This window comes from Musca autumnalis, unplaced genomic scaffold (genome assembly GCF_047663935.1).
Source record: "Musca autumnalis isolate F117 unplaced genomic scaffold, ASM4766393v1 scaffold_1, whole genome shotgun sequence".
NCBI lineage: Eukaryota > Metazoa > Arthropoda > Insecta > Diptera > Muscidae > Musca > Musca autumnalis.
The window spans coordinates 250,960,315-250,973,161 of NW_027411644.1; the positions used below are offsets into that span (position 1 = coordinate 250,960,315).

Below are 12,847 nucleotides of genomic sequence, written 5' to 3' on the forward strand. Positions count from 1 at the left end.
AATTGACAATTGGTTTTTAATACCATCTACTTAACCCCACACATTCCCGTTGCAATTGAATATTAATTTCGTTTTCTTCTTCCTTCCTTACAGTTACAACACCGTACCGCTGAAAAGTTATTAATGGAAAAATTGCTAATTGCTGATTTGCGTCAAGAACTGGCTGACTCCAAGAAATTGGAACAAGATTTGCTAAAATACGAACAAGAATGCCAACAACAGCAGCAGCAGCAAACGCAAGACTGCCAACAACAGCAGCAGCAGCAACCAAAACAACTAATGGCTGATGTTAAAGACTCACTCTTTGATAAACTTAAAAATGAAATTAAATCCGAAACCCAAGATTCCAAACCCAACCTAATGGACATACAATCGAATAATGATAGCAATTCGAATTTCTGTTCAAATGTACAGAACACCACCACATGCTCGTTTTCATTGGATTCCATTAAGAATGAAATTAAAACAGAATCTATGGACAATTCATCGATGGTTGGTGGTAAAAGTGGTAATAGTTCCATTGATTCATTTGATTTGTTAAAGCAACAAAGTCCAACCTCTATGGGTGGTAGTTTAAAACCAAAAACCAACGAAATGAAAGAACCAAAGAAAGAGGAATGTTCCAATCAATGGAGCGGTGATTCGCAAACATATTTGGATGCAAAGAACACCAATACATTTTACCAACAAACAATGCAACAACAACAGGGTCAACAAAAAATGTCAAACCATTTGTTCAATGGTGGTTTTAAGAAAACATCTTCTGTGATGCCGAACAATGAGGAGAAGAAGGATAGTTTTGAAAATTTCGATATAGAATCGGAAATAACACCATCATTTATAATGAAAAAAGTAGAACACAAGCCGATACAACAACCGGCGGTAAACACAACTACAGCGACTGTAACCAGCTCCAGCAATACTACTACTACTACCACCAGCAATTCCTCTTCTATTAATACTACCACAACAACATTAGCAAACACCACCTCTTCGGCAACTAATAAAAATAAATCAAAGGCTAGTAAATTTAACCATGTTGTAGAAAATCCTCAAACGACTGAAAATCCCCAAATGCAAACGTCCCAATCATCTGTACCTCAACCACAACAACAGCAACCTGCTCAGAATTCATCATCTAGTCTCAACACAGACAGTCTTCTATCAAATAATTTTGATTTCTCCCAACATTTACAGGCCAATCATGTGGCAAGCAAACAACAGGATGATGATTGGTTATGTATACAAAAGGAATTGAATTTAATTAACACCACACCAACAACAACCCATGAGAATACCGGTCATGATCAAAAACATGATAACGGTACTGCTAATCAAAATAAATCTTTAGATTTTCTTACTCAGGAATCTACAGAGAATATCTTTCAACAACAGCAAACCCATGTTACAACAAATACAACAACAAATTGTAATGTTCCTTCAGTACTAGCCAATGCCACAAATGCCGCCACTATTTCCACAACTACTAGTTGCAGCCAACAAAATCAACAACCTGCCCCCGAACTATCCCTTAACCATGGCGATGATAGTCATCAAGCCGATTTGAATGAATTCTTTAGTGGTTCCGAAGACAGTGAGGTACACAAAGCTGTTGAAACTCGTTTGGAGTCTATGTTTGGTGAATCACCAGTTCATTTGTCCGGTTCCAAAGATCACAACGACTCACCTTATAATTTGGAAATAATGGGTTATGGCGAATCGGCGAAATCCTCAACAAATAAACTGTTTGGCGAATCTCCGGTACATTTGGGAGGATCAACCAGTGTTCAAAAGGATCGTATTGATTCACCTTATAATATGTCTATGTTGTTTGGGGAGGCTGCTAAATCCCCGGCTGGTGGTGGCACAACCAATTGTGCTTCTGTTACTAAGGGAGCTGGCAAAACAAACTGGGATTCGGATTTCACTGATAATTCATTTCTCTCAACGGGACAGAATGTTGTTTCCAGTTTCACCACGAATACCACCAATAACATGACCCATCACATACAATTGGGTTCAGCCAATAATCCTCGATGGATGCAAAATATGGAGGCACAATTTCCGGTATATCCAAACACCAACAATAGCAATTCATCTATGGGTGGCGGCGATTGTTTGGGTAATAGGAAACGTCAGTGGAATGGTCATTTGGTTGATGAGACAAATACAGTACATCAACAACAACAGCAGCAGCATGGTGAGAGTAGTCCACAAAAGAAGATGTGTGGTAATATGAATGATGCATCTAACTCAGCCCATTCACCATTAAACGCCCATCAACAACAACAGCAGCAGCAATCGTCTCAACAGCAACAACATCATCACAATTTAGTGCCCAATGACACAGCTCATGCTCAAGACCTAATGGATGCTGCATTACTGTCTCTCCACGATGGTTTGGGTGTAGATAATGCTACACCGGGTACCCAAACAAATGGCTATAATCACCATATGATTATGAATTCAACAGGTTTTGATAATTTCAATCACATGGATGCCCAACAACAACAAAATCATTTTATGAATGTCAACCAATCCCAACAGCAGCAACAAATGATGATGAATCACCATAGCAGTACTGGCGGCCACCATCCAAACAACCATCATCAACAACAAAGTTCTGCCCCTGGAAGTGGAGAATTTGATGATGACATTACCCGGCATGTTCAAAATGCCATAGATAGTATATTAAATTTACAATCTTCCGAAGCGGATTCCCTATCCTTCTCCCTAGATCATTCAATGGGTGTACTGTTGGGTAATTCTATGATGCAAGATCAACAACAGGCTAATAATTCTGGTCATGATAATAACAAACGCCAACAATTGGTTGATGAGTTGGGAGATTGTATTATGGGTGGCGGTGGTGGTAACTCTTCCACCGATGCTTCCAACCTCACCGACAGCCACTTACTGATGGATCACAATCCTCATCCACATCATACACAATTAATGCAACAGCAACAACATCCTTTAGGTGGTGCAGGAAATCATCAACAACAACATACTGCTCACCCACATCAACATATGGTTTCAGCAACAGCTGGCAACAATAATCAGGGTCAGCAACAAACACAATTAAATGATTTCAATTGTGTTGTCGGCGGTAGTGGTAGTAGCAATGTAAGTTCGTGACAACAACAAACATCGGCAGCTACTGTAGCTGCTTTATCATCTAGCTCAGCTATACCAAATCATCATATCCAATCGAATCATATTAATATTCAGCATCAACATCAGCCACCACAAACACAAGGTGGTGGTAGTGGTGTTGGCGGCGGCATTATTGCACATTCTTCGTCAGTCCACAACAACAATAGTTCACATCTTACAACAAATGGTCATGGCAACAATAGTTTAATTTTAGAATTTAATACAGCAGCATTATGAGATCTTTTACATGTTATACCACCATTGGCAGTTTAGTATTTTTGCTCACCAAATTTGCTTACCAAATTTGTTTCATCACCAACAAGCACAAGAACAATAACAACATAATAAAAAGGTAAATACGTATGTATGTAATGCATATGCGATCATTTGTATTATGGGCTTTAGAAATATACTTTGCTTATATGTACGTGAAAATTTTACCAGCGGCGGTGCCTTCAATTGAGTTTTCCTTTCGATAGTGGAGTTTTGACTTGACTTTTATCTATCTTCGCTCGTTCTGGACTCTTATTTTAAATTGTGGATCATTTAGAATAATTGTTGCATGCATGCATGTACTTATTTTCTAGTTATTGGCTTTTAAGATTTAAGCAGTTAATGGAAAGTGTACAATTATGTTTATAGATTTAAAATCATTGGAAAATTGTTATCCTTTAATGAAAAATTGTATACCTTGATGGCACATTCTACACCATTTTCATATGTAATTCAAATAATTTCAGTTGTAATTCGAAACATTTCACTTGTAATTTGAGAATTCCAATTGAATTTCGAATTATTTCATTTGTTATTTGAAAATTTCATTTGGAAATCGAATTATTTCATTTGTAATTTGAGAATTCCATTTGATATTCGAATTATTTCATTTGTAATTTGAATTTTTTCATTTGTAATTCGAATTATTTCACTTGTAATTCGAATTGTTACACTTGTAATTTGAATTTTCTTCATTTTAAATTCCAAATGAAAAAATTCGATTTACAAATAGAAAAATTCTAATTACAAATAGAAAAATTCGAATTACAAATGAAATAATTCGAATTACAAATGAAAAAATTCAAATTACAAATGAAATAATTCGAATATTAAATGGAATTCTCAAATTACAAATGAAATAATTCGAAATTCAATTGGAATTTTGAAACTACAAGTGAAATGTTTCGAATTTCAAATGAAATAATCAAATTACAACTGAAATTCTTCGAATTACATGTGAAAATGGTGTAGTTCTATAATTTGTTTACATATTTTAATTGTTTTATTTGTATACCTTGACCGACAGTTGCAAATATTTATTATAATATCAATTGGAATTTATTACCAAACCACTCCCAGTGATAGTTAATACATATTCTACTATTGTTATTTACGTACGTATTCGTATCCATTCATAGGAACTAATTAAAGGGTTAGAAACATCTATGATGGAACCGCTAATTAGCTTACTCTTGTTTGATTTTAGGCACTTTGTGCATCCTATGAATAGGAACATAGAGTTTATGACATTTCTTTTTTACTTAAGATTAAAAAAACAACAACTACATAGTCTGCATTTTTTGGAAATTATTGTACAATAAAAGAGAAAATATCCGTGATTTGAAAACAATCATATTTGAGAAGAAAGTAATGTCAGAAAAAGTTATAAATTTATTGTGCACATGTATTTAAAAAAAATACGAAACCCAAAATCTAATTAGGAGCAAGATCTAGCGAAAATCCTTTATAAAAGTGAACCTGTTTTTTCATATTTCTCAATCTATAGGAAAATAACACGGGACTACTCTTACCTGTTCTTCATCTTCGCATAGCCTACAAAAATTGCAATAGAGGTTCTTAATACTAGGAGGGTTGGCGTTTTTTGTTTGTGACGACCACTTCTATTTTGTTTTTCAAAATAGTCAGGCTTAATCCCATAGTCGTTGTTTTAATATTTTATTAAAACAAATTTAATTTATTAGTGGGAAAATAATACTGTCCAAGAAATAAGTTCCATTATTAGATATGGCTGGCCAAATTGTTTTTCGTTCCAAATTTGTATAGCGTTATTATTTAAAATCACTTTGAGAGTTTAATAGAGCGACATAGCGTGTACCACTTATGTATGCATATAAAAGGTTTGTGATCTCATGGTTCAAAAATTATCGAAAATAATGATCATACATATATAAAGTTTGTTTAAGGTATATTTACAAAGTCACGAAGGCGAATTTCTCTTCTCTTGCTGTCAACATTTATGTCTAACAAATTACTACTAAAATTTCGAAATTCAAAATTTGCTTCCATAAAAAGTTTATTTTTTATCTTATTAAAAAGGACCAACGACATTTCTGAATTTGTTCTATTTTAGAGTACACTTATACTGGCGTTTATTTCCATGACAATGACGCTATCTTGACTTGATTTGACGTAAAATGTATGAAAATTTTTGTCAAGCGTCGTTATCATAATAACAACAAATACCAGTATGAACATACTCTTAGAGAGTTTTAAAAATTTTGCTTATGCTTTTCCTAAGAACATTTTTACAACGACCCTATTATTCAATAGCGGTATTCACTCATGGTGGTAGATTTACAACTCTTGTATATATACAAGGGTTTTTGTGTGTGAACATATTTTTTTGTGAATATTGTAGACAAATCCAAACATCTTAACATCGCCGTCAGTCTATCTTTTAGTTTCAGTTTTATTACACTTTTTCATAAAAAATTGTTTTTTCTTTGCCCCCATTCTTTTGTTCTTTTTATTTTTCCCATTTTTCTACCACAGAACTACGACATAAAATAAAACGCACAACAAAGTGGCGCCAAAACAACCAGCTGTTCTACACCCTTGTAAAAGTTCAGTGCAATGATTACAATACTTTTAGGTCGAGTAAATTAATAGCCCTGTGGTAAATTAAACTTTCATGTATTTTGTTGTTGTGGTATTGTAAACGGTTGTAGATCTACAATATTAACAACATGTACAAGATCTACAATGGTAGAAAAATCGAAAAATAAAAAGAATAAAAGAATTGAGGCAAAAAAAACATCTTTTTTGAAAAAAGTGTAATTAAACTGAAAGTAAAAGGCTGTTGTTGTTGTAGCAGCATAGAAACCTACGTAGAGCACAGGTTTGATGCTGGGTTGGCAGCCGCTGGCCGAAACACTATGGTTTCGGATCAATCCGGTGCGAAAGAACCCACTGCCGTGGGATTGAAAAGTAAAAGGTAGACTGACAATGGTGTTAAGATGTTTTGATTTGTTTACAATATTCACAAAAAAGACGTCCACACTTCGTTGTGAAACCCCTAGTACCATATACAAGTGTTGAAAATCTACACCATGAGTGAATACCGCTAATGTCTGTTTGACAGCAAGAGAAGACATCAGCTGGTCTTTAGTGTCACATTTTCTATTACACCATGTGCTCGTTGAAGAGTTCGTTTGTTTCTGACGTTCACGATATTATCATTCCAGAGTCTTAATAAAGAAACATAGGGCTTGTGATCCCATATTTTGTAAATTGGGTTTAAGTTGAATTTACACGCTCAGCTTGGATCGAGTTAATTTTTTTCACAGGTAGGTTTTTGTCGCCCTAATGACGATATATAATTTGTATACCCTCAGCCTTTAGTATTTTTGGACGAAATCTTTTTCATACAATTTGGAGTCGATTATCGATAGGAATTATCGTTGAGCGACGTTGTAAGTTGCCAAAATTAGTTCATGTATGGCAACTTGCAACTGAAGTTGCGAATCTCAGTTGACGAAGCGGCTATTTTTCAGCAACCACCTATTTTCAGTTGCAGTGAACATTTTCGAAGAAACTAGAAGTAAAATAGAAAGGAAAACAAACATTTTCTTAGCAATTGTTGATTCATTGTGCATCAATAATATGGTGAAAATAACGACAAACAACAGTTTGAAATATTAATTTAATTAATAAATAAATTGAGTGCATATCCAGTGTGCACATGTGTTCCATCCATACAGCCGACTACACCAGGGAATTTCGTTTTTGAATTTTTTTTTTAATTTTGAATTTTTTTTTTGTCTTTTTTCCTCCTGCGTCAACTTTCGAAATTTTGGCACAATTTGTCCTCTATCGAGTGGACATGAAATTGTTGTAATCATTGCCATGGGATTTTGGAAACTTCCCTAAAAAATCTCAACGAAGCGCATACTTTTAAAAGTGGGGGTATTGCTGTTGATCTGTAATTTACTTTAAAGTCAACCTTTAACGTTTCCACAATATAAACTACGGCATCCTTTGGCAATCGAAAATACGCCTTAAACCTAAAATAATTTACTGATTAGATCTTTCCAACATGAGCTTCAACTTACAGTGCAGACGGCAATTCCAATGGATTCGACTTGTCCCTTAAATTTCTTCTAATAGATGTCATGTCCTTATTTTCTTCATCATCAAAAAATAATTTCACTGAACTTATCATTTTAAAATAGTTTTTTTTTTTTTTTTTGGCGAATTGTCAGTTTGGTTGACATCAATAATACAACATTTCATCTCAGTTGTATTGACAATTGACAACGCAACTCAAGTTTAGTGGCAATGCATAATCGAACCCTTAGCCATGTCCGTCCGTCTGTCTGGAGCGCACGGTAACATCATATTGTTTTCACCAAACTTTCTTTAAGTACGATGATGTATCTTATTAAACCACTCGTTCCGGTACCTCCCCCACAAACGTTAAACAATCTTCGTCAAAATGATGCACGATAGCTCTCGAACGGAGCAACCGATTTTGGTCCAACCTTTGTACGTCGTAATATTTCTTCCAGACGGAGAGAGATAATGGTCCAAATGCTTTTTCATACTTCCCAAGATATGATAGGAATTTTCAAAAAAATAGCCGCACTTCGGTCGTGAATTTGAGACTTTCTACTATATAGAAAATTTCATCGCGATCCGATCTTTGCGAGTATACTCAACGTGCCTAGTAAATTGTAAACTATATCTATCTTGTTCTTCGAATAGAGCATCATAATCCAAATGACGGTTATTAGTTTTGAACACATGCTCTACAGAGCAAATTCTGTTGTTGTGTTCATCAAATTTTGAGAGCATAAATTCGTATAACCGCAGCATAGTTAATTGTATTTATTTATTTGCCGTCGGCCAGGTATGTTCTAAAAAAGCCGTGGGCTGTCTGTGCAAAAACCCTGTCTCCAGGCCAATAAATAACAAAATAAGCATGTGTTTGTGCTCGGAAGGTAGTGTTTTTACAAAGACAATCACACCTGTTCTAAAATCAAGATTTCAAAAAAACTTCATGGCTAAGTTCAAGAACCTCAATCCCATCCTGTCTTTCAATTATTTCCGCTACTTTATTGCTTGCGAAGATTGCTGATTGGAAATGTTGCGTGAAATTTACGCCATCCCGTCTTAGATTCCTGTGTACAACGTCATAGCGGTCAAGAATGGTTTTTCTTGGATTCAGTCATCTCCCAGCACCCCACATAGAGAAACGCTATGCCAGCGCCGATTTTTTTATGTTATATAAAGATTGTCTAAAGGAAAGCTATAAGATTACCGAATATCTACAACTTTTCCTTTGACGATCTTTAGTAGCATCAATAAATAATGCTGTCCCTTGTTACCCTACATATCTCCAACATCCTCTCCTATCAAATCTACTGTACGGGTTCATTGTCACTTTTTTATTTTAGTCTTTATGCTTCTTAAGTAAAATTTATTTTATAAAATGGGCTTGATCGTTTTTTATCGCATTAACTGCTTAAATCTAAAAAATAAGTCTTAAAAGACATTGCTTCAGCACAGAAGAACACGACACTTTGAAAAAAATTCCACATTTCACTTTACTTGCATTGACATATTGACGACTACACCCAACATTACAACAACCCCCTCTATGGCACGCATTTAATTTCTATACTTACCTAATAAATTAAATTAATAAATACATGAATTTTAGATCAATTAAAAATATATAAAACACCCAACATAATTAAACTACTTTTAGTTTTGATCTTTAATATTAATAAAACACAATTAAATTTAAGACAAATATTAAGTAAAAGGAAAAATAAAAACAAATAATTTTGTGTTGTATATAATTTAGCATAATTGTTTTTTAAAATATTTAAGAACAACATTCTTTAGAAATTTAAATTAATCCATACAATTTAGTTTAGTTTAATTTTTATTTAAATAATCGTTTTGTTTATTTATTAAAACAAAAAAAGAAAGTAATAAAACAAATAAGCAAATCAACGACACCATAGAAAATACAACAGTATTGTACAACAACAGGAAAAAAAAAACAAGAAAAGAAACAAAAGACACATTTCTTTAAAATAAAACAAACACACAAAATTGAAATAAATAAATTAACATTTGAAAACGTTATCTTTAAATTGTCACAAAAATTAATTAGGTTTGTGAATTATGTTTTAATTAAATCTAACTTAAACAAAAAATACCTTAAACTAATAAATAGCTTAAATTATAGTAAATTCTAACTTGTAACAAACGTGTGAAAGAACGGTGTTGTTTTTAGAGCAAACTAAACTAAAATTATGAAAAACAAAATAAAGCAATTTTAGACAACACAAAAATTAAGAAAAACAACTTCCACTCCAATCCGTGTTCTTTATTTATTAAAAAAAAAAACATTATTATTTTAGTTATCCTAATTTTAGAACCAAATTCTCTTACCTCCAATTTATTCCTTCCCATATTTCTCGATTAATTAATTTAATGCAAAAAAATATCTATTTTATTTGATTATGGCCGTACATTAAAATTTTTAATTTTGTATATAATTTATTATTTTTAATTTGGACTGTGTTTTTTCGAAAACTTTTATAAATAAATTGTTTTATATTTAAATGGAAAATTAAAAAAAAAAACGTATTTTGTTTTATTTTCTCTATGTGTTTCTTTGTTTAGTTTGCTGCCAAACAATGTTTGGTTTAATATCAAGCCGGGGCAAATAATAATCAAATTGCAACGCAATGCTGTATTCTGAAGCATAAAAATGCCAAAGTTCTATCTGCAATAGAATATATTATTGATGATAAAGGTGGATAAGGTAAGACACTGTAATATGTTTTCTAATACCAACAAATAAAAACCAAATATACCTATTCAGTCGAGATGCATTTCTGACTACGTACCTGTGCCCAATGGCCTATGACTTTAACCTTTTTTCTCAAAAATGATTTCCTGTAACAGAAATTAATAAAAAGCAATAAAATCTTTGTTTTATTTGCTAAAATTACACTGTGCAACACTGAAAATGCAAACAACTTCTAATATGCATTTTTTGAAAGTACATATTTAAACTACAAAAACCCTAGTAGGGTTTTGTCCTGTCAGATCCAGTTCGGATTTTATGGCCTCATCTAAACCGGGCTATATCTACACTTTTTTGCATTTATCAGGCCTTTATCTCAGAAACGAATAGGAATTTGGCCTTGCTGTCTTTAGCAATATTGTAGCCCTAAACTAGTGGAACTTATCTTTGGAAAAAACCGTATAAGAAAAACTCCATCTAGGGCATCAAAATCTATAAAATATAGAAAATTTTACATAATTGCTAAAATTCTGGTCAGTATCGGCTAAACTATTGGGAGTTGAACCAAGTAACATTTTGCAAAAATCTTCCAAATAAAGTTCTCAACAATTCTTTAGAACATTCTGAAACTGTAAAATGCTTACTTCATGTTGTTTCAGCGGTATTTTGCATCATATCTTTTACAACACGTATTTCAAACACAGTTCACACCAACAGTTTTTTCTCGCATTTCGGATTTCACTACATTATTGACATTTTTATTAAATCGTCGTTGCAAAATGTACTGAAAACAACAGCATAGAGGCATTTTACAATAATGACATGTTCTGAAGAGTTGTGTATTACATTCTAGGAAATATTTTTCCAAAAGAAAATATTCAGAAAAAATTAACGGTTTTGGAGATACGGTGCGAAATGTAAAAAAATTGTGGAATTTTTGCATATATTTTGAAATTTTAGGCAATAAATGTAGTTTTTCGAGTTCATTATTTCTGCAAATATTTTATTCTTGTCCTTATCTACAAACTTGCTTCAGAGGTCAGAAGAAGATTCGCATTGGTTTCAGAGATATAGCCCCTAATTTCTTTAAAAACTCAATATTTAACCATGTTTAGATGGGGTCATAAAATCCGAGCTGGATCTGACATAACAAAACTCAACTAGGGTTTCCTGTCGTTTGGGTCTGTACTTTCAAAAAATCTTCAGTTCGAATTGTTTGCACAAGATCACCTTAAAAATGTTGCACAGTGTTATCAGAGGTCTGAAAGCTTAAGCAACAACAAGAAATGAATGGCATTTGCCTATTAATGACTAAATTAATGTTTATTTTACTTAAGTATTAAAAAAGATTCCTCACAAAAAACTTTGAAATTAAATTTTTGTGAAAAATACTACGAAATGAAAATCTTTTCTCAAAAAAAATATTTCCTGTCGCATGATTGAATGAACTTTTGCCTATTAACAAAGATGTAAATACATTAAGGTTGGAAAACTCAATTGTTAACATTTGTCAATAGATGAAGTTAAGCTCTGTTGTTACGATATCATAACAACATTCTGTTAAGTAGTTAACAATTTCAGGCGTTTTTAGCCGCTTAGTCATATTCAATGGGGTGCCACCGTGGTGCAATGATATGCACGCCCGCCTTGCACGCCGAAGGTCTTGGGTTCGATTCCCCGGCAAGCAACATCAAACATTTTCAACGGTGGCAAAATACCCCTCAGTAATGTTGGCGACATTTCCTGAGCATTTCAGCCTTGAATAACTTCTCCACAAGTGGTGTCTTAAGACACGCCGTTCGGACTCGGCGATAAGCAGTGGGTTCCATATCATTGAGCTAAATATGAATCGGAGTGCACTCGTTGATATGAGAGAAGTCTCCCTTGTCCCGTATGGGATGTTGTGGAACAATGTTTTAGTGATATTCAATGAACTGGAAACTGCTATGGTATACAATCCTGAGTCCAAATTTTTGCTTTCCTACAATTTGTATAAGTCGAATTGCGCTTTAATGGGGTTTTTAATATTAACATACCCCTGTTGTTGATAAAATGTTTATATACTTTGTTTCATAAACATATTTGCATTATGCATCTTTTCCAGTCTTTACAGTTCTATGTCTCTGCTATTAATGACTAAGGGGTCGATTATCGATAGCAATTATCGTTGAGTGGAATTGTCAGTTGTTAAAATTAATTTATGTATGGCAACCTTCAACGGAAGTTGCGAATCTCAGTTGACGAACCGGCTATTTTTCAGCAACAAGTTATTTTCAGTTGCAGTGAATATTTTCGAAGAAACAAGAAGTAAAATTGAAAGGAAAAAACATTTTCTTAACAATTATTGATTATTTGCATTATTAATTAATTTTGTGTATCAAAAATATGGTGAAAATAACAAATCAACAGTTTGAGATATTAATTGATAAATTGAGTGCAAATCCAATGTGCACATGGGTTCCATCTATACAGCCGACAACACCTGGGAATTACGTTTTTGAATAAAAATGATTTTTGTTTTGTCTTTTTTCCTCCTCCGTCAACTTCGCAACGATCCAATTTGACCCCTATCAAGTGAACAACTTCCCTCAATACGTTCGACACTGTAGATTGAGCCATGCAATTGTTGTA

At 33.4% G+C, this 12,847-nt stretch overlaps 1 protein-coding gene across 7 annotated transcripts in view; it reads left to right on the forward strand.

The window, feature by feature from the left end:
* The window catches only part of Bicra (BRD4 interacting chromatin remodeling complex associated protein), a 370,087-nt gene extending 360,319 nt beyond the window's left edge, over positions 1-9,768 (forward strand). For all 7 annotated transcript variants that reach the window (XM_073960688.1, XM_073960689.1, XM_073960691.1 and 4 more), the window contains one exon: positions 94-9,768. In XM_073960688.1, the coding sequence (XP_073816789.1) occupies positions 94-3,138 (3,045 nt within the window). In that variant the 3' untranslated portion in view covers positions 3,139-9,768. The remainder of the gene's footprint in view (positions 1-93) is intronic.
* Positions 9,769-12,847: the final 3,079 nt, after the last annotated feature.